This window comes from Coregonus lavaretus (genome assembly GCF_964263955.1).
Source record: "Coregonus lavaretus genome assembly, chromosome: 19".
Lineage (NCBI taxonomy): Eukaryota > Metazoa > Chordata > Actinopteri > Salmoniformes > Salmonidae > Coregonus > Coregonus lavaretus.
Window position 1 is genome coordinate 26,952,846 of NC_140006.1, and position 19,748 is coordinate 26,972,593.

A 19,748-nucleotide genomic window follows, 5' to 3' on the forward strand; every position below is an offset into this window, starting at 1 on the left:
GCAGTACATTAGTTACAGTGCTCTGAAAGCAGGCCCTCCTGTACTGTCTGTCGGACCAGAGTGGAGGGATAAGATGAGTGTGACACAGCCAGCACAGACACAGATAGAGACACAGCCCAAACAATGCTGCCTCCCTCCCTACCTGCCTGTTTCCCTCCCTCCCTACCTGCCTGTTTCCCTGCCTGCCTGCCTGGCTGGTGGATTTATGATGGCGGTGAGTGCGTTTATTATCTCACAAACAGTACAGAGCCTGTGTGGCGATTTATCCCCTTTCAAGGTCCAGCCCTGATTTGTGTTGGCAGATCAATCACTAGTGCCTCCACAGAGGGGCGAGGGGCGGGGACAAGGCTTATTACCTGAAAAGGGAGGCAGGATGAGTGGTTGAACCCACCCTCACTTGCCATTCATTACACCCATACACCCATCTCTGGTTGCCTAACCGACCGGAACCTCAACCAATGGCCACGTTAGGATCAGAAAGATAAGTATTTATTATTTTGGAGATTTGATTGTAAATCAACTAATCTCTACTTCCTGTTTACCTTAGTTGGTCTCCTTAGTTTCCTTGATTCCTTCCTGTAACACCTTGTCTGTAACCTCCTGTGTGAGGCCGCGCCCCTCCACCCCTCCTTCCCTCTCCAGCCGTCCACTCCGGGGACACGCTCGCCTGCCAAATCACGTTGTCGGATTAGGACCTGGGCAAATTCAATTTCAGCGCCTTGCCAAAGCCGCTCTGAATCTGTGACTGCGCGTGGGACACAAAGCGAACATGACATGGGTGACTTTTTTTGTCACTTCGACCTGGTGCATCATTTGTGAGGCTCATAAAAATGTATCCGTGTCGCAGTGAAAGGAGGAGATAGGGAGGAGGAGCGAAAGAAAGAAAGACTGAAGGAGATGGAGGAAGAGAAGCTAGACAGCGAAAGTAACAAAACAGAAGATAGGGGAAAAAATGAACACAAAATAAAAAATAAAATGAATGCCAAGAGGAGAGCCCCAGCCAGCCTATTCATGCACAGGAAGGAGGAGAGGGAATGAGGAATATTCACGTCTCAGGGAGAGATCTGATTTGATATGTCTCTCCCCATTGTCGACGGATGCTTTAGCCGGCCCGTTTAATATTTCTGGCCTTGTAATCAGTCATCTTCAATCCTCAATGTCGATGAGGCTGTGATTTGATGTAGCCCCCGCTAGTCAGACTCTGGGGAGTGCAGCCCCTCCCCCCTCTCTACCTACCCCCTTTCGCTCTATCCCTCTCTCCTCTCCTCCGCCTCTTTAATACAATGTTTACAAGCCAGCGCATTGTCCTCAACATATTTCAAAGTCCTAAGTGCCCGGGGCGTTTCACTGACAAATCAAATAACAGCAAAATCATTTATTTCCTGCTCCTGCCACTGGCTCAGCGATGGCGGTTAGGAGAGGAGGAGAGGAGGAGAGGAGGAGAGGAGGAGAGGAGGAGAGGAGGAGGAGAGGAGAGAAGGCGAGGAAGAGAGGGGTTAAAGGGGTAGATTGGAGCATCCAAGAGAATGATTACTTCAATAAAAAAAATTATATCCCAAATCTACTTAGCAGTCGTACTTTGAGCTGTAATTGTTTCAGATACAGCATGGCCCAAGGGTGGGCAGATTGAGTGGCACAGGGGGAGAAAGGGGAGGGTAGGCGGGTTTGAATCTTGCAGACGATTAAAAGTGTGATTTGTGTTTCTCGGTGACTGAGTGACCATTTGAGCTGTCCCCTGGGTATTACGTTTGTCTGAGTGAGTGAGGGGAGAAACAGTGATGTCTTTCTGTCTGTGTGACTTTAAGCAGAATTGAGTGTTGAAAGAAGGGCGTCATCTGCACAGAGACAGAGGACTGAGGTGTCACCTGAGGGGATACTGAGAATAATATCACTTATATTAGGACAGACGCAGACCTACAGAGAGAGTGGTATAAGAACATCCTAGAAAGACATGTGACCTCAATCAAAAACATATCTATCTCGAAGTGCATCTCCCATTTGAATGGAAACACCCAAACCCACCCATACTGTAAAAATACAAATCCAATAACCTGTTTAAATCGGTCTCTCCCATCTCTCCTACAGTAAGAACCCATCACACGGACACAAGGATGGCAGTGTGGTTCCAGGAACTCCTAAGGTAAGAGGACCTCAGAGACGTTCATGATAAACCAGCAGAATCTCTCTCAGACTCCACAGCCCCAATAAGACCATTATTGTTCCACTGACCAGCTCCCTGACCAGAATTATCTTCCTCTGAACTATCTGAGCCTTATTAGGCTACTGTACTTTAGGTCTAGATCTCTGTTCCACTGAGAGGAAACCAGCGGAGCTCGACAAGGCAGTGTCTTAAGGAGAGGCAGTGTCTGGAAGGAAGGGTGTTAAGCTAGCTACTACTGTCTCAGGAGGCAGTGTCCATGCTCCAGCAAGCAGGGGAGAGGGGAATGGAGGAAGCGGCCATAGATGCACTTCCTATGGTTTCATGGCTGTCTGAGTCCTCATTAAAAAGCAGATCCAAGAGACCCTGGACAGAGCAGTTTCTGTGAACACCCAATAAGAACCAAAGGATATGGAGACAAAGGACTCTGTAAGACCAAGGACTTAAAAAGGGACTCTAACTGGGTCTATCTCCTCAGTACAATGCAGTGTTTCAAAGTGTTGACTTTGAGACACACTCCAAGCCACATAGCATTCATGCAGTCCATTGGGACAGGGTATGTCTCTCTTATGACAGGTTAATAAGAGGTTTAATTCATGTTCTCTCAATGTTGCCACATTTAGCTCTGACAGGCAGGGGCACTGTTCTTCAGGCCCCTCAGTGGATGTGTGGAGTGAAGGGAGAGAGAGAGTGAGAAAGAGAGAGGGAAAGAGAAAGGGAGAAAGAGACAGAGAGAGTCAGTGACAGAAAGAGAAAAATATATATTAGTTTTTTTAAGGTGTAGTCTGGAGCAGGGCCAAGCAGCAGCCAGCCACAGTTGGCACAGAGGGAGAGCTTGATCGTCCCTCTGATATTAAAGGTAAGATTTGCTGATGGCATGTGTCCCCGCTGAGGGTAAAGATACTATGAAGGATATCTGTCTCTTAATGATCACTGTACCTGTCTGGTAAAAGGGGACCTTTAATATCCTTAACATCTCCAAAGACACGCTTTAATGTGCTCAACAGTGTTTCCTCTACTCTTCATTCAACTGCCATTTCGGAGGACATTTACTGGGTTGAGATGAAATGGATGAACTTGATACAAATATTTAATAGAGATTGGAGACAGGTCTTTACATATTATTATGCAAGCTCGGAGGCTCACCGTGCCTCACTACTACCTTCTGGTGGTGCCTGGTTCAGAGTTAGACAGACAGGGGCTAGGGGAGAGTCAGACAGACAGGGGCTGGAGGAGAGTCAGACAGACAGGGGCTGGAGGAGAGTCAGACAGAGGGGTTGGGGAGAGTCAGACAGACAGGGGCTAGGGGAGAGTCAGACAAAAAGGGGCTGGGGAGTCAGACAGACAGGGGCTGGGGGAGAGACAGACAGACAGGGGCTGGGGAGAGTCAGACAGACTGGGGCTGGGGGAGAGACAGACAGACTGGGGCTGGGGGAGAGACAGACAGACAGGGGCTGGGGAGAGTCAGACAGACAGGGGCTAGGGGATAGTCAGACAGACAGGGGTTGGGGAGAGTCAGACAGACAGGGGCTAGGGGATAGTCAGACAGACAGGGACTGGGGGAGAGACAGACAGACAGGGGCTGGGGAGAGTCAGACAGACAGGGGCTGGGGGAGAGTCAGACAGACAGGGGTTGAGAGCGAGTCAGACAGACAGGGGCTAGGGGAGAATCAGACAGACAGGGGCTGGGGGAGAGACAGACAGACAGGGGCTAGGGGAGAGTCAGACAGACAGGGGCTAGAGGTGAGTCAGACAGACAGGGGTTGGGGAGAGTCAGACAGACAGGTGCTGGGTAGAGTCAGACAGACAGGGGCTAGGGGAGAGTCAGACAGACAGGGGCTGGGGGAGAGTCAGACAGACAGGGGCTGGGGGAGAGTCAGACAGACAGGGGCTGGGGGAGAGACAGACAGACAGGGGCTGGGGGAGAGTCAGACAGACAGGGGCTGGGGGAGAGACAGACAGACAGGGGCTAGGGGAGAATCAGACAGACAGGGGCTGGAGGTGAGTCAGACAGACAGGGGCTGGGGGAGAGTCAGACAGACAGGGGCTGGGGGAGAGACAGACAGACAGGGGCTAGGGGAGAATCAGACAGACAGGGGCTGGAGGTGAGTCAGACAGACAGGGGCTGGAGGTGAGTCAGACAGACAGGGGCTAGGGGAGAGTCAGAGACAGGGGTTGGGGAACAGGAGTCATCGTGGTTTGGTGGGAAAAGTGAGAGTAAGGGAACAGGGAATGAACAGGGACCGGGGTGAGGGGAACAGAACATGCCATCTGAGCGAGGCGTGACTGAGCATTCCCCAGTAGGTGCTTAGTATTCTGTCACACTGTGTGAAAAATGAAGAAGCTGGTTGGGGATCACAGGGGCTGCTGCTTCCTGTGCCCAGTCTGCCTTCCAGACCTTCCAGACCTGCCTACCGGTTCTAAAGGGGATTAACCTCACCCTCTTCACAGCTGCCACAACGGCCACCCGCACCCTCTCAACCACGCCATCGCCATAGCGACTTCATGCCAGCCCTGTGCCTCTTAATCCTCGGGTCAGGGGGCAACGGTACAGCAAGGCAAGATGAGGCGAGATGAACATGTTAACTAACATGGCACCTCCTGTATCTAACGCTGGTTTCAATCTGTTAATTAGTCAACACATTACAAACTATTACACTCAAGTAAAATAACAAGTAGTAGTTGATATCAGAAATTTGTGCTAATTGACGCATAGGGATTAAAAAATGCTACATTATATTATGTTGTATATTAGGTAACAATTCCAGTTACATCAATTAATAAAAGCCACATAAATAAACAGCAGTTCCGTGACCTTGCCGTCCTGAAGCATAAAAAGCCATGCATATTGCTTAATTTACTGTCCCGGCACTAGGGGTCTGCCATTTCTCACATATTAATATTACATTATAGTTGTCGGCCACTTAAGCCCCTGCTCTCTCCTCTCTCCTTGATTAATAGGAACACATTGTAAATACAAATATTTCATAGCAGCCTCGTAAAGAGCTGGATCTCAGTCAACTCTGCCCTGTAAAGTAAGCACTATTTCCCCTTCCCCCCTCTTTCCGCCTTTTCCCCATGTTCATTTGGGAAATAAACTCAATTAAGTTTGTCAGTGGGACAGGTCTGTAATGTCGGACGCTCGTCGGAGGCTGTCAGAAGAGGTTTATAGATGACCAAAGTGTCCTGTAATGTTGGCTAGTGTCCTCCTCTCCTCCACTGCAGCATTCCCCCTCTTCTCTTCCTCTCACAACAACTGTCCTGCTCTTTCTCCTCAGTCCATGCTGTTGTCAGTGCACATCAAACGCGAGGGAGAGTCACCGGTGGTCTCCCCTCTCTCTTCTGAAGATGCCCATCACTCCGACAGATACCAGGTGAGCTGCCTGCTCTGTGCCCATGCCTGTAGAAACAGTGTGCGTTCCAAACGGCACCCTATGCCCTATAGTTTTGACCAGAGCTCTAGTTAAAAGTAGTATATGATGTAGGGAATAGGGTGCTAATTGGGATGCAAGCCAGGATGTTGCTCTTGGCCCACATATTAAGCATCATAAATCCATTATCATATCCTGTCACATGACAAAAAAACATGGATGAAAGACACTATGAAATGTACTTCTGGGAAAATAAAAGGAAAAGTCGAAGGAAGAACAGTAATGGAAGTGCAACATACAAAACATACCCTGCTACTCTGTTAGTGAGGTTAAACTGATTCACATTAGGCAAACTCACAGGTGCCCTACTGCGGCGATGGTCGAGATGACGTTGAGGTGGTAATTTGTTGTTTTAGTGTTGAACACATAGCATTGACTCAGCCAATAATCTGGCTCTCACATCTTATCATAGAGTGGATCAGGCATCAGCCCAGCTGCCTACCTCCCTCTATCCTCCCTGATTGTGTCCCAAATGGCACCCAATTTCCTATATAGTGCGCAACTTTTGACCAGGGCCCATAGGTAGTGCACTATATAGGGAATAAGGTGTCATTTGGAATGCAGCCCCTCAAACCTCCCACTATCTCTGGCAAAGATTTGCCCAGGCTGTAATGTGTTTCCCTGTTCAGATAGGTAATCATCCACAATTTACCTCAAGCAATGCTCTTATGCTCCCTAAGCCTGGATGGTATCTCTTCTGGTCCACTGCGTCCTTGACATGTTTCCCACCTCATTCTGCTGGAGGCCTCACCACTACAGATAGGCTACGTCCCAATCAGCACCCTACTCCCCACACAGTGCACTACTTTTGATCAGACCCCTATGGGCCCTGGTCAAATGTAGTGTAGGGAATAGGGTGCCATTTTGGACGCAGCCATAGATTAGTTAGGATTAAACTGCCTCATACAGCACAGTGTTTTAACCTAAGCTATAAGGTTATGATGGAGCTTCTTTTTTTTTTTTTTTTTCTAAAAGTTTGGTATTTCAAACTCATACGGCAGTGATTTATTATTTGGGTTAAGTGTTTTTTTCCCTTATACCATAAAGTAAGAGCTATTAAGTGTAAGACATCATATCCATACATTGACACGCCTATTAAAGGGGCTGTGTTTAAAGTATTTATTTTCATTAGTAGAGCTGCTGCTGAAACCATTTCATGCAAATGATTAAACAGATACTTTTCCCCCGTTAAATGTTCGATTTCTTTCTTTCTTTTTTTGTAACATGAGCTATCATGTGGTTGTGTAAGCCATTTAGATAGTTTGCATCCAAAATGGCACCCTATTCCCTGTATAGTGCGCTATATTTGACCAGAGCCCTATGAGCCCTGGTCAAAAGTAGTGCACTAAATATGGAATAGGGTGTCATTTGGGACACACATAGTGGATCATCATATCATGGGCAGGTTGGATAAAAGCACCACTCAAGTTTCAGTGTAAGAGTCCTGTCTGGTATATGATGGACGATCCACTTGCTATGAGTTTGAACTTGTGCCCACACTCTGTGCCCATGTCAATGAGTGGGCATCCATCCATTGCCCTCACTGGCCCTGCTGATGTCAGCACATAGCCTACACACTCTGGAAGAGAGGGGAGAAGAAAGATAGGTGGTCCCACTTAACCCATATCTTAGTGGTATTCACAATCACTGATCATGCCTGTCAGTTTAAAACAAGTTGAGAAGGGGAGAATTCATAGCCTATTTCTTATGTCACTTTCATATGATGAGGAAATTACGAAACACTCATTTTCAGAAAATGAAATAAAAAGTTTGTACTATTAGTATTGACTGCAAAAAAAAACTACGTTTAGATATGATGCATGAAACTAGTTTACCCTACAAGTTGCTTGAGACAAACTTGAATCAATCTTAAAATCTCATGTCAAGTTAACTTCCATTGAAGTCACTGTATTACGTACTGCTGCTCTCTAGTGGCCAATGGTGGAACAACACCGGGCGTCCTCTGAACTTTCACTCCTATGTTTGGTCACATGATACGCGCCAAGCCAACATGGCGACGGCGATTAACAAAGCGGCTTTGTAGGCGCAACATTCAATCCTTTGGCATCCTTATAAAATTATTGATACAAAAGTGTATTCATGGTGCTGTGTACTACCGGGAGGCCTAAATGATAGACGTGTAAAAGTGAGTTTGTCGTCTTGAAAAGGCTTTGAACAAAAACTTGACGACCCTGTTATGGAAGAGAGCATACAGCCCATAAGAGAAGTAGGTTTTTGTTTACTATCGAGCTTTAGCTTGCAGGGCACACTGTAGAATCCAAAGCAATCCAGCCATGAACTGCTACTAATATATCTATAAACATTATAAATTCAAAGGTCCATATCTAATGCATATTTTGTGTGTTTCCTTTCTTCCTACCTGTAGACATTTTTACGAGTGCGAGCAAATAGGCAAACGCGACTGAATGGTATGTATACATTTCATTTTTCTTTTAAAGTTCCTCATTCTTTTTCATAAACATCTTACACATAATTTTTTTTATACATTTCTGGTACAACATCCTGTAGAATTACTGCATAAATATTGATGAAGCTAGGTATGATATCTTCATCTGCAACTTCTCACAGCCAACTTGTATGCAATGACATGATTGGAGCCTAGCATCATTTTCTTGGTGAAAATGGTACAATAATCTTCTGAAATAATGCCAATGGCTTGTGGAATGATTTAGGCTATTTCCTAAAACAAGATATGTCCCTATCAAATAATCTTATATTCATATTTATTGAGGAGCCTATGATTGTCATAAAACAGTTTTATTTTATACTTTTTTATACATTACACTACTGAAAACACAGATTGCTCAACCAAATATCACCCACAGTTGGTGGAATTGTCAATCAAAGTTGAAGCAGCAAGCAATTGGGGAGGCGAATGTGCATCTTCAGAGTGTGAGAACAGGTTCATAGCACAGGTCTGGATGGATTGACTGACAGAGAGAGTGTGGGTCTGTGGACCCTTGACCAGGCTGTGTTTGGTTTGACCACACATTTCTACCCTGCATAGCCATAACCTTGGCTCTGCCATCGATATAACACATTATGGTTAAGTATAGCCAGAGGCCCATGTTGAACAAAGCCCTGTGTGGCCTTGCTGACAGCCCCTTCACACTGTGGACCAGCTCCAGGCTGTAGCCTACATTACAGCCGCAGAGCCTGCCCCTTGTTGCCCCACTGAGTGTGATTTCAGGGCTGGCTGGTGGGGGGGTCGGGAGCACTGGCTGCCCCTGTGTGTCTCCGTCCCTGCTTTCCCCTTGACCTAGCGCCTACACGAGCAGAGGATCTATTAACCCTTGACCTTCTTGATATGTTAACAGTCGATGACCTCTGCTGGTGCAGGCGCTACACCAAGGAAAGTGTCAAAAGTGCTCCCCTTGGACTGCACAATGGAGGCCCCCTTGCCCCCTGCTGCATTCGCCACGGTAAGAGCCTGCCCCCACGTCTCCTCCCCAACATCCCCTCTGTCAGCCAGCGGGCCCAGGCTCCCTCCCTGCCTCCATTGGCATTTGCATCAGCCTCGGCAGCAGCCTCAGTGCTGCTATGAAAAGAAACGGTGCCGACTTTGTTTAAACTCAAGCCTCCATTAATGTCTATTACCTCTCATGTGGAACCTGAATGATTCTGAGGGGGAGGCGGGGGGATGGGGTGGGGGACAAATCGTGCCGTGCCTAATTAATCGGCCCTTTCTGTCTGCGTTTAATGAAGCCCTACTCGATTACCATCACCCGTTCCCTGGCCTGGGAGAGAGATTATGAGGAGCTGTCCCAATCTCCCCAAAGTTATGGTGCGTTGTCCTTTCTCCTCTCACTGTCCCTCCTCGGGTCCCCCTTGGCCCCTTTCGTATCACAGCCACCTAAAAATTAATGTCCCCGGACGCCATTTGCAGTTAAGAAAAAGCGACAGACTTACGGCGCAATGGCCGCTGTTCTGCTGTGTTAAATTTCAAATTATGTGGTGGGGGAGTCGTTGAGACTAGGGCTGTAGAAGGATTGTTGAGTCACGTGACCTAGACCTACAGTAGACCATCTTTATCCATCCTATAGCGAGAGAAGGAACCAAGTTTAGGCCTATCGTCTCCTTAAACAATGTTAGTTTCTATGAGGAGAGTGAATTACTATATCCTGTGGAGAAAGAGGAGGAACCTTCTCCATGTTTAGCTTCTCCCCAAACACTGGTTGAAGAGAATAGATTGCCCTCTCTCATGGCATGGTGTTAGAACATTAGACTCGTTTCCTGGACCAAGTGGGACATCTCAGAGTAAGAGTGCTGGTCCAGGTTCTCCCTGACCATGTCGTCTTATTCATTTTGATCTAAAATGCTAAACTGATTCTAAATCAGCTCTCCTACTCTGAGATGTGTTATGAATGCGGGCCCTGACGTTAGACTAGTTGTGGCACTGAGGATGATTGTCACGGCTGCCTCTCCACTCGCTGTTGTAATTCCTGATCTTCCGGTACCAGGCTAAACGCTGTGGCATCGTCTAGGAGATCTGGGGCGCATCGTTTCCCCTCCACTCCGCTGACCCGCGTTATTGCCAGCGAGGCAGCAAACTTCTCTGACATGTTGTGAATGCCAATAGCGTTCACCGCTGCTCTTCTGCCCAGCAGAGGCGAGAGACACACAGGACACAGCTGGAGGAAAGTGGAGATCGAAAAACCCCAATAGACTACCATGAATTTACAGTGTATTTTTGGTCCATGTCAAATGCAATACCGGTTGCAATATTAAAAGATAGCCTTGTTGTGGCAGAGGCATTCTGCTGGGCTGTATTGCCTGCTATGAGCCTGTTATCCACACTGACAGGGGGTTTAATTTGAACATTCGGTTGATTCTGTTTTTTGGATTGCGTCCTCTTTTACTGCATTTCAACCAATCATGTCATTGTAGCCACATCGCTGTCTGCTGAAGTCAATTGACTTTTTTTAACCTACCGATGTGATATTTTAGGACGACGCTTAAAATAGAGAAATAGAAAAAAACTAAGTCCCAGATTGTCATGTATGTTTTCATGTTTCTAACCACCTCTTCCTCTTTTTCTTTATGTTTCAGCCCGGATTGGGAAGATGAAGCGCCGGAAGCCAGAGGATGGGCAGGTATGTCCACTGTGCAGCGCGCCGCTGGCAGGGACAGAGGAGGAAATGAGTAGGCATGTGGAACAATGTCTGTTCAAGGTAGCCTCACGTCCCTACCTGTACCCTCAGCCTCGAGCCTCTAGTCAACCAATTACCATATCTCTAGTCGCTAGTCACCACCACGTTATCTAGTGTCTATCCACTATGCTCCCTCTCTTTCCCCTGGATCTGGCACAGCCGAGACACTACTTAGAAATGACATAGACATGACATAGATATGACAGACTCAGAACACATGGAAACAGTAGCCACCAGGGCTTCGTTGTCTGACAAGCTCTTCTTTTACTTGTCCACCAAGCACTGAAACTAGCTTACTCCAGTCTCAAGCTTTATGCTGATGACTTAGTTAGATAGTACCAGTTAGATGTTCAACTGAAAGAATCATTAGTCTAGCAATACACCTCTCTCTCCTGTCCAATAGTTAGCCCACCTCTCTCTCCTGTAGGAGCATCTTCTTCCTCTGAATCTCTGCTTCCTAAATAGAATAGATGGCAAGTGAGGCCTCCTGACCAACTCTTTAAAGATTCATGCTCACTCTCATTGTAACCACTTCTCCTTCGCTCACAGAATATAATTTATTTATTTATATTAATCATGCTCTCATAAACCAAATCTTACAGATTAATTAGTTGTAGTTTTACTAACACATATTGTGCATCATAGCTAGTTTTGTATGAATTAAAATGTTTAAAAAAAAAAAATCCAATATTTTTATGTTAATGAAAGAATACTGATCATTTTCTATTTAACATTTTGATTATTTCTGACAAATTCTGACATAGGAGAACTTGTCTTTTTCGACTCCAATCCCTACCCTGTGTCTGGTTCAGTGTTGACTGTCTTTGTTCTCTCAGAGGGAGGGTGCATTTGCTGAGGATGACTCTGCAGACATGGATGGAGAGAACGGGACCCGCTTCGAGGAGTACGAGTGGTGCGGCCAGAAGAGGGTCAGAGCTACCACCCTGCTGGAAGGAGGCTTCAGAGGTACACTATACACTACATCCCAATGGACCCGATCAAAAGTAGTGCACTATAAAGGGAATAAGTGCCATTTGGGACGCAGATCTATTTTTCACTCTAAGAAAATCACTACTTTGGTTCTGATATTAAAATAACAAAACATTGGTGCAACATTTGAGCATTAACAAAGTGTTTTAGGGTAGTTGAAAGTATCATAATGATAAGAGTCTAAACCCAGTGCACCAAAATGCCTTCCACCACACAACAGGACCCACTCTGAACAACATTCCCCGCTAGTCACAATTCCCCTTCAGTATAACAACAGGTTGAGTCTGTGTATCATTGCCTTTTAAAAGGACATGGCTGGGTGCAGAGAGGCTAACATGCCCAGGGCTGTAGCCGAACATGGTGGACAGCTCTGGCTCTGTTTTCCAAATGACACCCTATTCCATACGTAGTGCACTACTACATAGTGCACCCTATGGACTCTGGACAAAAGTAGCGCACTGAGTAGGGTGCCATTTGGGACACACAACATCTGTCTCCAGCTGCAGTGTGGGGCCATGTGGCCCCGGTCCAGACAGGGGACAGCCCAGTCTGGCCCTGGCCCCAGCCCTTTAGGAGGGAAAGGAAAACACATTTAGCTGTGCAATTGACCCGTCTGAACCCGTAAGGAGTGGTGTGTGGAAGGGAAATGGGCCAGTGACCCCCCCCCCCCCCCCCCCCAGGTTCCCCTCAGCCAAGCAATGCAATTATAGCCCTAGACCTAAAGCTGCCCACTAGGGACCATATGCTGCTCTCTCCTTCTCTCTCACATTCTCTCCATCTCACTCTCTCTCCCTCTGAAACTTATCTTATCTTATGGGAGGGCTAGAATTGAATATCAAATCCATTATCAGTAATCATTGACAATGAGACATCATTGGGATATTGACTGGAATGCTCAATAACCTGTAAGTTATCTCTTTTTAATTTCCCACTCCAATACAGTGACTTTCAAACGTAGGCTGTCAGCCAACGCAGAGAATACATTTGGCTCGTGATTTAGATGCTGATGAATTGATCCAACCTAGCCACTGTGTGCTCACCTACATGATTTGTGAATATTTAGAAGGCCATTGGTCCGTGATCAATAGCTAGTGTAGTCCGCTTGATTGGACAAGTGTATGATTTGGCTGTAGGTCAGCGTTCATTATCTCATGTCCAACAGACAGGCCTTTGCTTCACTGCAAGAGAGAGCTATGAAAATGAATTGGCCACAGGTCCTCATGGTGTGTGTCTACACATCACAGGAAAGCAAAGAGTTCTCGTCTTCTCTAAGGGCCTCTTTAAAACTCTCAAAGTCGCTAAACCCCCCCAAGTCCCCAAATTCGATCCAGGCGGTAAAACTGCATTACAAAGCCCAATAAGACGTGTGTGCCTTTTGGCCCCTCTCTCTCGCTACAAACCCGACCAGACAGACATCAACGGCCTACAGATCAATTTGAAATCTCGACTGAACCTCCTGAGCAGGAGGCTGTCCGGCCGTCTGTCTGTCCATTCATCTAATGAGCAGCAGACCCCTTCTGGCCGGCTGTGATAGCCCGGCGTCCTGTGATGTGACACAGATAAGGGCTGGTCAAAGCCAGAGGTGCTTTCCGCTGCTCCAGCCGGCCTGGGGAGACCACTTGAAAGTAACCCCCCTAGAAGCTCAGATGGTGGATTTGCCTTGAAAGCTTTGCTGCAGTCAGCCATGGTTCAATGGGCCCAGCCAGGCAGAATCCACCATCCACCCAGCCCGGGGGGGGGGGGGGTGGTTGATGCGGGTAGGAGAGACGGAGACGAGGGGCTTCAATGGGATAAGAGAGGCCTATCCTCTGTGAGCCACCAGCACCACCACTGCCACCTCTCCCTTTTGAGGGGAGGGAAGAAAGGCAAAGGGAAGCCCTTTAAACACCACAGAAAAGGCGACGCCCGGGAGAGAGCGAGAGGAAAATCGAACAGGATCACTTTCTGCTTGAGACATGTGGGGCCCAGCCCTCACCTGGTCCTCCTGTGTACATGGCTTATGAGGACCTGGGAGAAAAGCACTAAAGGCTGATGTATTTAGGAAGAGGGTCAGATCTGATCCCAGCAGTCTGATAGTGAAGACCAAGGCCAAGTGGGCCGATCCTGGGAGAGAGTATTTGGGTCCGCTGACTGAAGATGGCAGCGGGGACAGAAGGCACTCTCTGCTTTGTAAACAGGCTTCAAAGATGGCGGCCATCTTTATTCCATCTCTGTCCCATCATCTCTCCAGACGTGTCCTGTAAATGCCAGCGAGATATCATGGATATGACCAGAGCCGACTGGGGAGGGCTGATAAGGGCTATAAGCACCATGGCAACCGGGTGTTATTGGTCAGGCTGTCTCATGTTGATTGGTCCCTTGACCCTCCCTCGCCGCTCGCTCAGAACCTTAGCGTTGTCTCTGTCTCATCTCCAGGTGGTGGTGGTGACATATGGAGATAGGTGTTGCGTGTCACAGTCAGGTCTGTGTTACACAGGGAAGAACACATGTATTTTACATGTTCAAGTCATTGAGATGCACAAGATTGGTTAGGATAATGAGTGTGGAGGATATGCGAGGGACGGGTGCCATTTAGGTGCACTTGTGTGTGTCGGTGTGCACGGACATGTGTGTCTGTGTGTATATTGATCCTGGATGATCTGCCAGAAGGAGGGGCAAAAAGGGAGCAGCCTATCCCCTGGGGTCGGAGAGAGAGAGATGGAGGGAGAGAGGGAGCGCGTGCAGCGGCGTGCATAATGTGACTGAAAGGCAGTTATAGTGGCGCTGACCTTTTCAGGGGAGATTAGATTGCCTGCCAAGACTGGTTAAAGGGAGAGATGGGGCCTGAACTGAGCTGAGCAGCATGACCAGACCAGTCTGGCCAGCCCAACAGCATCACTACGTCCTAAATGGCACCCTATTCCCTATTTAGTGCACTATTTTTGACCATGGCCCATAAGCCTCTGGTAAGAAGTAGTGCACTTTAATAGTGAACGGAGTGGCATTTGGAACGCTGCCCATTACTTCCGACTGCTGTAGTCCTCATCCTCCTCCTCCTCTGCTCATGGGACATCAACCTGGTCTGACTTTGGACAATCCAATTTCAGCCGAACGGTTCGGCTACATGCCACTTGCTTTTACAGCATCCACTCGTTTTAGTTTCTATCAGTCAACTATCAGTGTGATGGGGATCTTGTTTTCCCTACTTGTCTTTATAGTCTTCTTCCACACTTACCGCTGTGGTGAATTGAGATTGAACTGGATCGAATGCAGCAGTTGTAGGCAGTCCATCCTTGTCGGTTCCAGTTGGGGGAAGTATATTTGAGATAAATATTTCTCCATGTCCCACTGGGTTTTGGGTTTAAGGCTAATCCTTCCTAGTAACACTTAGCAGTGGAAAGCACACTTCTTAGGGGCTGCAGCCTTGTCAGTGGGTGGGTCTCTCCTCAGCCAGAGAGCCACCACACCACAGCCTTTTGAAAATCAATGCTGTGCTGCTCTGCCTCTGTCCCTCCCATCCCCTCCTCCCATCTCCTGGCCCCAATCCCAGCCATGCATCGCTAACTAGCCGCAGGATCCATACCCTGATCAATTGATTGAATTAACAGTGATTTTTGGTTCCTTCCAACCCTCCGCCACTTTCTCCTCCCCAATATGCCTGGCCAGCGGCCGCCATTAGTGGTCGGGACGGAGGGACAATCTATTTATTTATTTTAGCTTCTCCTACGTGTCGCCACTCGTTCACAGTAGATTAATGAAATGCAGGGCATCATTTGCAGTTTATCGCATTTATGACCTCACTGCCTGGCCCGGCCGCCATACCTCCCCCCTCCTTCCCAGCAGCCTTTGAGTCATGCCCAGGTCCAGGTGTTGACTGTGCTGTGGGAGAGACAAAGGCTTGGTCTTGAAAAACACATTATTAGCCCATCCCTTGCTCTAAAGTATTTCAATCATCTCAAGGTCCCTGAATGGTGGTGGTCTATCTGGATAGGACATGCTGCCCGCTGGTCCACTGGTCCCCTCAGCTGTCTGTTACTACTGTCTCTGCTACCAGCAGCTGAACAGACATTTATGCACCACAGCCATTGTTCACATATGCTCCACGCAGCCACGGGGACCAAATAAAACTTAAAAGGTCCCTTTTATATGATCGCTAAAAAGCATGGGCACATTGTAAAAAGGGTTAGCCTTGGTGGCAGGCAGGGACCGAGTTTTATACTCTCCTCCAGCAGCAGCTCCAGTCTCAGCACAGAGCTTCCTCCAGCCTTCACAGAGGCAGGGGAAGAGGCTGCCTGCCTTCTGGGTCTCTGTGCTGGGTTGGCCTTAGAACATCTATCCATGGCTCTACATACAGTACCAGTCAAACGTTTGGACACACCTACTCATTCCAGGGTTTTTCTTTATTTTTTACTATTTTCTACATTGTAGAATAATAGTGAAGACATCAAAACTATGAAATAACACATATGGAATCATGTAGTAACCAAAAAAGTGTTAAACAAATCAAAATATATTTTATATTTGAGATTCTTCAAAGTAGCCACCCTTTGCCTTGATGACAGCTTTGCACACTTGGCATTCTCTCAACCAGCTTCATGAGGGAGTCATCTGGAATGCATTTCCTTAATGCGTTTGAGCCAATCAATTGTGTTGTGACAAGGTAGGGGGGGTATTCAGAAGATAGCCCTATTTGGTAAAAGTCCATATTATGGCAAGAACAGCTCAAATAAGCAAAGAGAAACGACAGTCCATTACTTTAAGACATGAAGGTCAGTCAATACGGAACATTTAAAAAAACTTGGAAAGTTTCTTCAAGTGCAGTCACAAAAACCATCGAGCACTTTGATGAAACTGGCTCTCATTCCACAGGAATGGAAGACCTAGAGTTACCTCTGCTGCAGAGGATACGTTCATTAGAGTTACCAGCCTCAGAAATTGCAGCCCAAATAAATGCTTCACAGAGTTCAAGTCACAGACACATCTCAACATCAACTGTTCAGAGGGGACTGTGTGAATCAGGCCTTCATGGTCGAATTGCTGCAAATAAACCACTACTAAAGGACACCAATAAGAAGAAGAGACCTGCTTGGGCCAAGAAACACGAGCAATGGACATTAGACCGGTGGAAATGTGTCCTTTTGGTCTGGAGTCCAAATTTGAGATTTCTGGTTCCAACTGCCGTGTGTTTGTGAGACGTGGTGTGGGTGAACGGATGACCTCCGCATATGTAGTTCCCATCGTAAAGCATGGAGGAAGGAGGTGTTATGGTGTGGGGGTGCTTTGCAGGTGACACTGTCTGATTTATTTAGAATTCAAGGCACGCTTAACCAGCATGGCTACCACAGCATTCTGCAGCGATACGCCATCCCATCTGGTTTGGGCTTAGTGGGACTATCATTTGTTTTTCAACAGGACAATGACCCAACACACCTCCAGGCTGTGTAAGGGCTATTTTACCAAGAAGGAGAGTGATGGAGTGCTGCATCAGATGACCTGGCCTCCACAATCCCCCGTCTTCAACCCAATTGAAATGGTTTGGGATGAGTCAGACGGCAGAGTGAAGGAAAAGCAGCCAACAAGTGCTCAGCATATGTTGGAACTCATTCAAGATTGTTGGAAAAGCGTTCCAGGTGAAGCTGGTTGAGGGAATGCCGAGAGTGTTCAAAGCTTTCATCAACGCAAAGGGTGGCTATTTGAAGAATCTCAAATATGAAATATATTTTGATTTGTTTAACACTTTTTTGGTTACTACATGATTCCATATGTGTTATTTCATAGTTTTGATGTCTTCACTAATATTCTACAATGTAGAAAATAGTAAAAATAAAGAAAAACCCTTGAATGAGTTGGTGTGTCCAAACTTTTGACTGGTACTGTATGTCTCCATATGAGCCCATGCCATTTTCCTTATCCTTAACAGCTGAGTCTGTCTGTATTCCACCACACCACTACTATCTCCTGTCCTGACACGAGTCGGCTGTCGGTGTCCAGCCCTAGACTAGTGGGAGACTTGGCCCCTGACCACTCAATCAGCCTCCAGCACTGTGTGTGTCTCCGGGGCAGCACAGGCAGGGGGAGAGGCAGGGCCTAAGTGGAGCTGAAAGGGCCAGTCAGGCAGGAGTTTGTCTGGCGGGCCGCTCATCACAGGGTTTATAGAGGTGCCAGTCAGATCTACCGCCAGTCAGTCAGCCCCCCCAGACTGCCACACTCCCATAACCAGATAACCAGCCACTGGCAGCTGACAGACAGCTGACACAACCCCCTAAACCCCCTCCCTCTGTCTGCCACTGACAGCCAACAACACTTTACAGGAAGGGAGGGGAAATAGCAGCATCTCAACATGTCTATTTCAATCAGTCTGCTTTAGCAGAAGGTTTAATAGCTAGCTCAGATCTTTCTTACCCTGCTGGTCTACATGTGTAGAGAGATGGGGATAGGCAGACAGGGTCTGGAAGGAGGGCTGTTGTTGAAGCCCTGCTTTGCACTGTCATCCTGTCTGAAATGACAGAACTGACTGTTTGAGGTTGTGAAGTGTATACTGTATTTTTATTTTCCTCCACAATATTGAGGACGGTTGCATGGTCTGAAAGAGCCTAGACAATGACTCTGCCACCCTCCTCCCTCCCCCCTCTCCTCAGGAACAGGCTTTGCCATATGCAGCACAAAGGAGAACCATGACAGCGACGCCGACCTGGACGTGGATGGAGACGACACGCTGGAGTACGGCAAGGCCCAGTACACAGAGGCAGACATCATTCCCTGCTCCGGAGAGGACCAAGGAGAAGCCAAAGAACGGGAGGCCCTGCGCGGCGCAGTGTTGAAGTAGGTTCTCACTCATACCACTCTACTATACTCCACTCCACTCTGGCCTACTCTACTGACGACTCCTCGTCTGGGGCGTTGAGCTCCTTCTCGCAGCTTAGTTTTTTGTTTGTTTCCACTCTTTCAGTGGTGGAATGCCATCCAACAGAATAACGCCGGAGTTCTCCAAATGGGCCAGTGATGGTGAGTTGAGGCTTGGAACAAGATGTCATCTTCTGTTTTTATAGTTACCATATTGAAATCTTTTGACCGTATTGATTCATGTTTAGATCTGTTCTTATAGTTCCCCATCTCTCTCTCTGCAGAGATGCCCTCCACGAGCAACGGAGAGAGCAGCAAACAGCAGCTGCCTCAGGACCCCAACGCTGCCTGCTCATCCTCCAACGCGCCCCGGACCTGTAAAAACAGCGAAATAGAGAAGTAAGAATCATCCCGTCCTCCCCTATCTTCTCAGCCCCAGAGCACACACACACACACACCTGCCCAGGCTGAAATCCAACCACCGCCTCCCCCAGCCCTCTCCTATCACGTTTCAATTACCCTCAAATTAGTTTTCTTTTCTTCCTACGCCCGGCTGGTTGGGTCATAAATGATGCATTTTGTGTGGTCATTTTTCCTTCTGCGGTGAGAAAGCCGGTGAATCTGTGCTTTGCCTCACTTCATCCACTGGTCTGATCACAGAGAGTGTCCCACTGTATTGATCCTCTCTCTGTAGCCGTGTGCTTCATCTGGGCCAGACACACAGCACCACGCAGGAATCCTAATTTCACCACACAAACACACTACCTCCCTCCTGCTACCTACCGAGCCAGCAGACCTAGTAGAAACACAGGGAGCCCCCAGCTCCAGTCTCCCCAGCCCCTCCCTACCAAGCAGCAGATAAATGTGAATAACCTGTTCATGTGAAAGGGCAGCCCCTCTAATTCCCTCATCTCCATGTCCTCATCCATATTCCCCGACAAGCGGCGCCCGGAAAACAATTTCCACCAGCAGCAGCATGGCCGGCCCCTCTGAATGGGTAATTGGGGTCAGAGCAGCACAGCTAGTGGAGAGAGAGGGGGATTTTGGTTGATTGCTTGCTTCTGCATGTTTGGCATATTCCCTGTTCCCCCCTTTGCTCCTCTTGCTCCCCATTTTGGCTCAGTTGCTTCAGTTTCCCCCACCCCTATCTTAAACGTGGCCATGGGTCAAAACTGC

At 47.7% G+C, this 19,748-nt stretch overlaps 1 protein-coding gene across 3 annotated transcripts in view; it reads left to right on the forward strand.

The window, feature by feature from the left end:
* The window catches only part of LOC311146507 (E3 ubiquitin-protein ligase RNF220-like), a gene marked incomplete at its 5' end in the record, with an annotated part of 169,310 nt that overhangs the window by 117,475 nt on the left and 32,087 nt on the right, over positions 1–19,748 (forward strand). The window contains 8 exons of one of the 3 annotated variants that reach the window (XM_084183013.1): positions 2,086–2,140; positions 5,437–5,532; positions 7,976–8,018; positions 10,660–10,781; positions 11,597–11,726; positions 18,368–18,551; positions 18,679–18,734; positions 18,857–18,971. In XM_084183013.1, coding sequence (XP_084039139.1) covers positions 2,086–2,140; positions 5,437–5,532; positions 7,976–8,018; positions 10,660–10,781; positions 11,597–11,726; positions 18,368–18,551; positions 18,679–18,734; positions 18,857–18,971 — 801 coding nt within the window. Of the gene's footprint in view, positions 1–2,085; positions 2,141–5,436; positions 5,533–7,594; positions 7,817–7,975; positions 8,019–10,659; positions 10,782–11,596; positions 11,727–18,367; positions 18,552–18,678; positions 18,735–18,856; positions 18,972–19,748 lie in introns of those variants that run through there. The other 2 variants (XM_084183014.1, XM_084183015.1) reach the window with 2 other exon arrangements.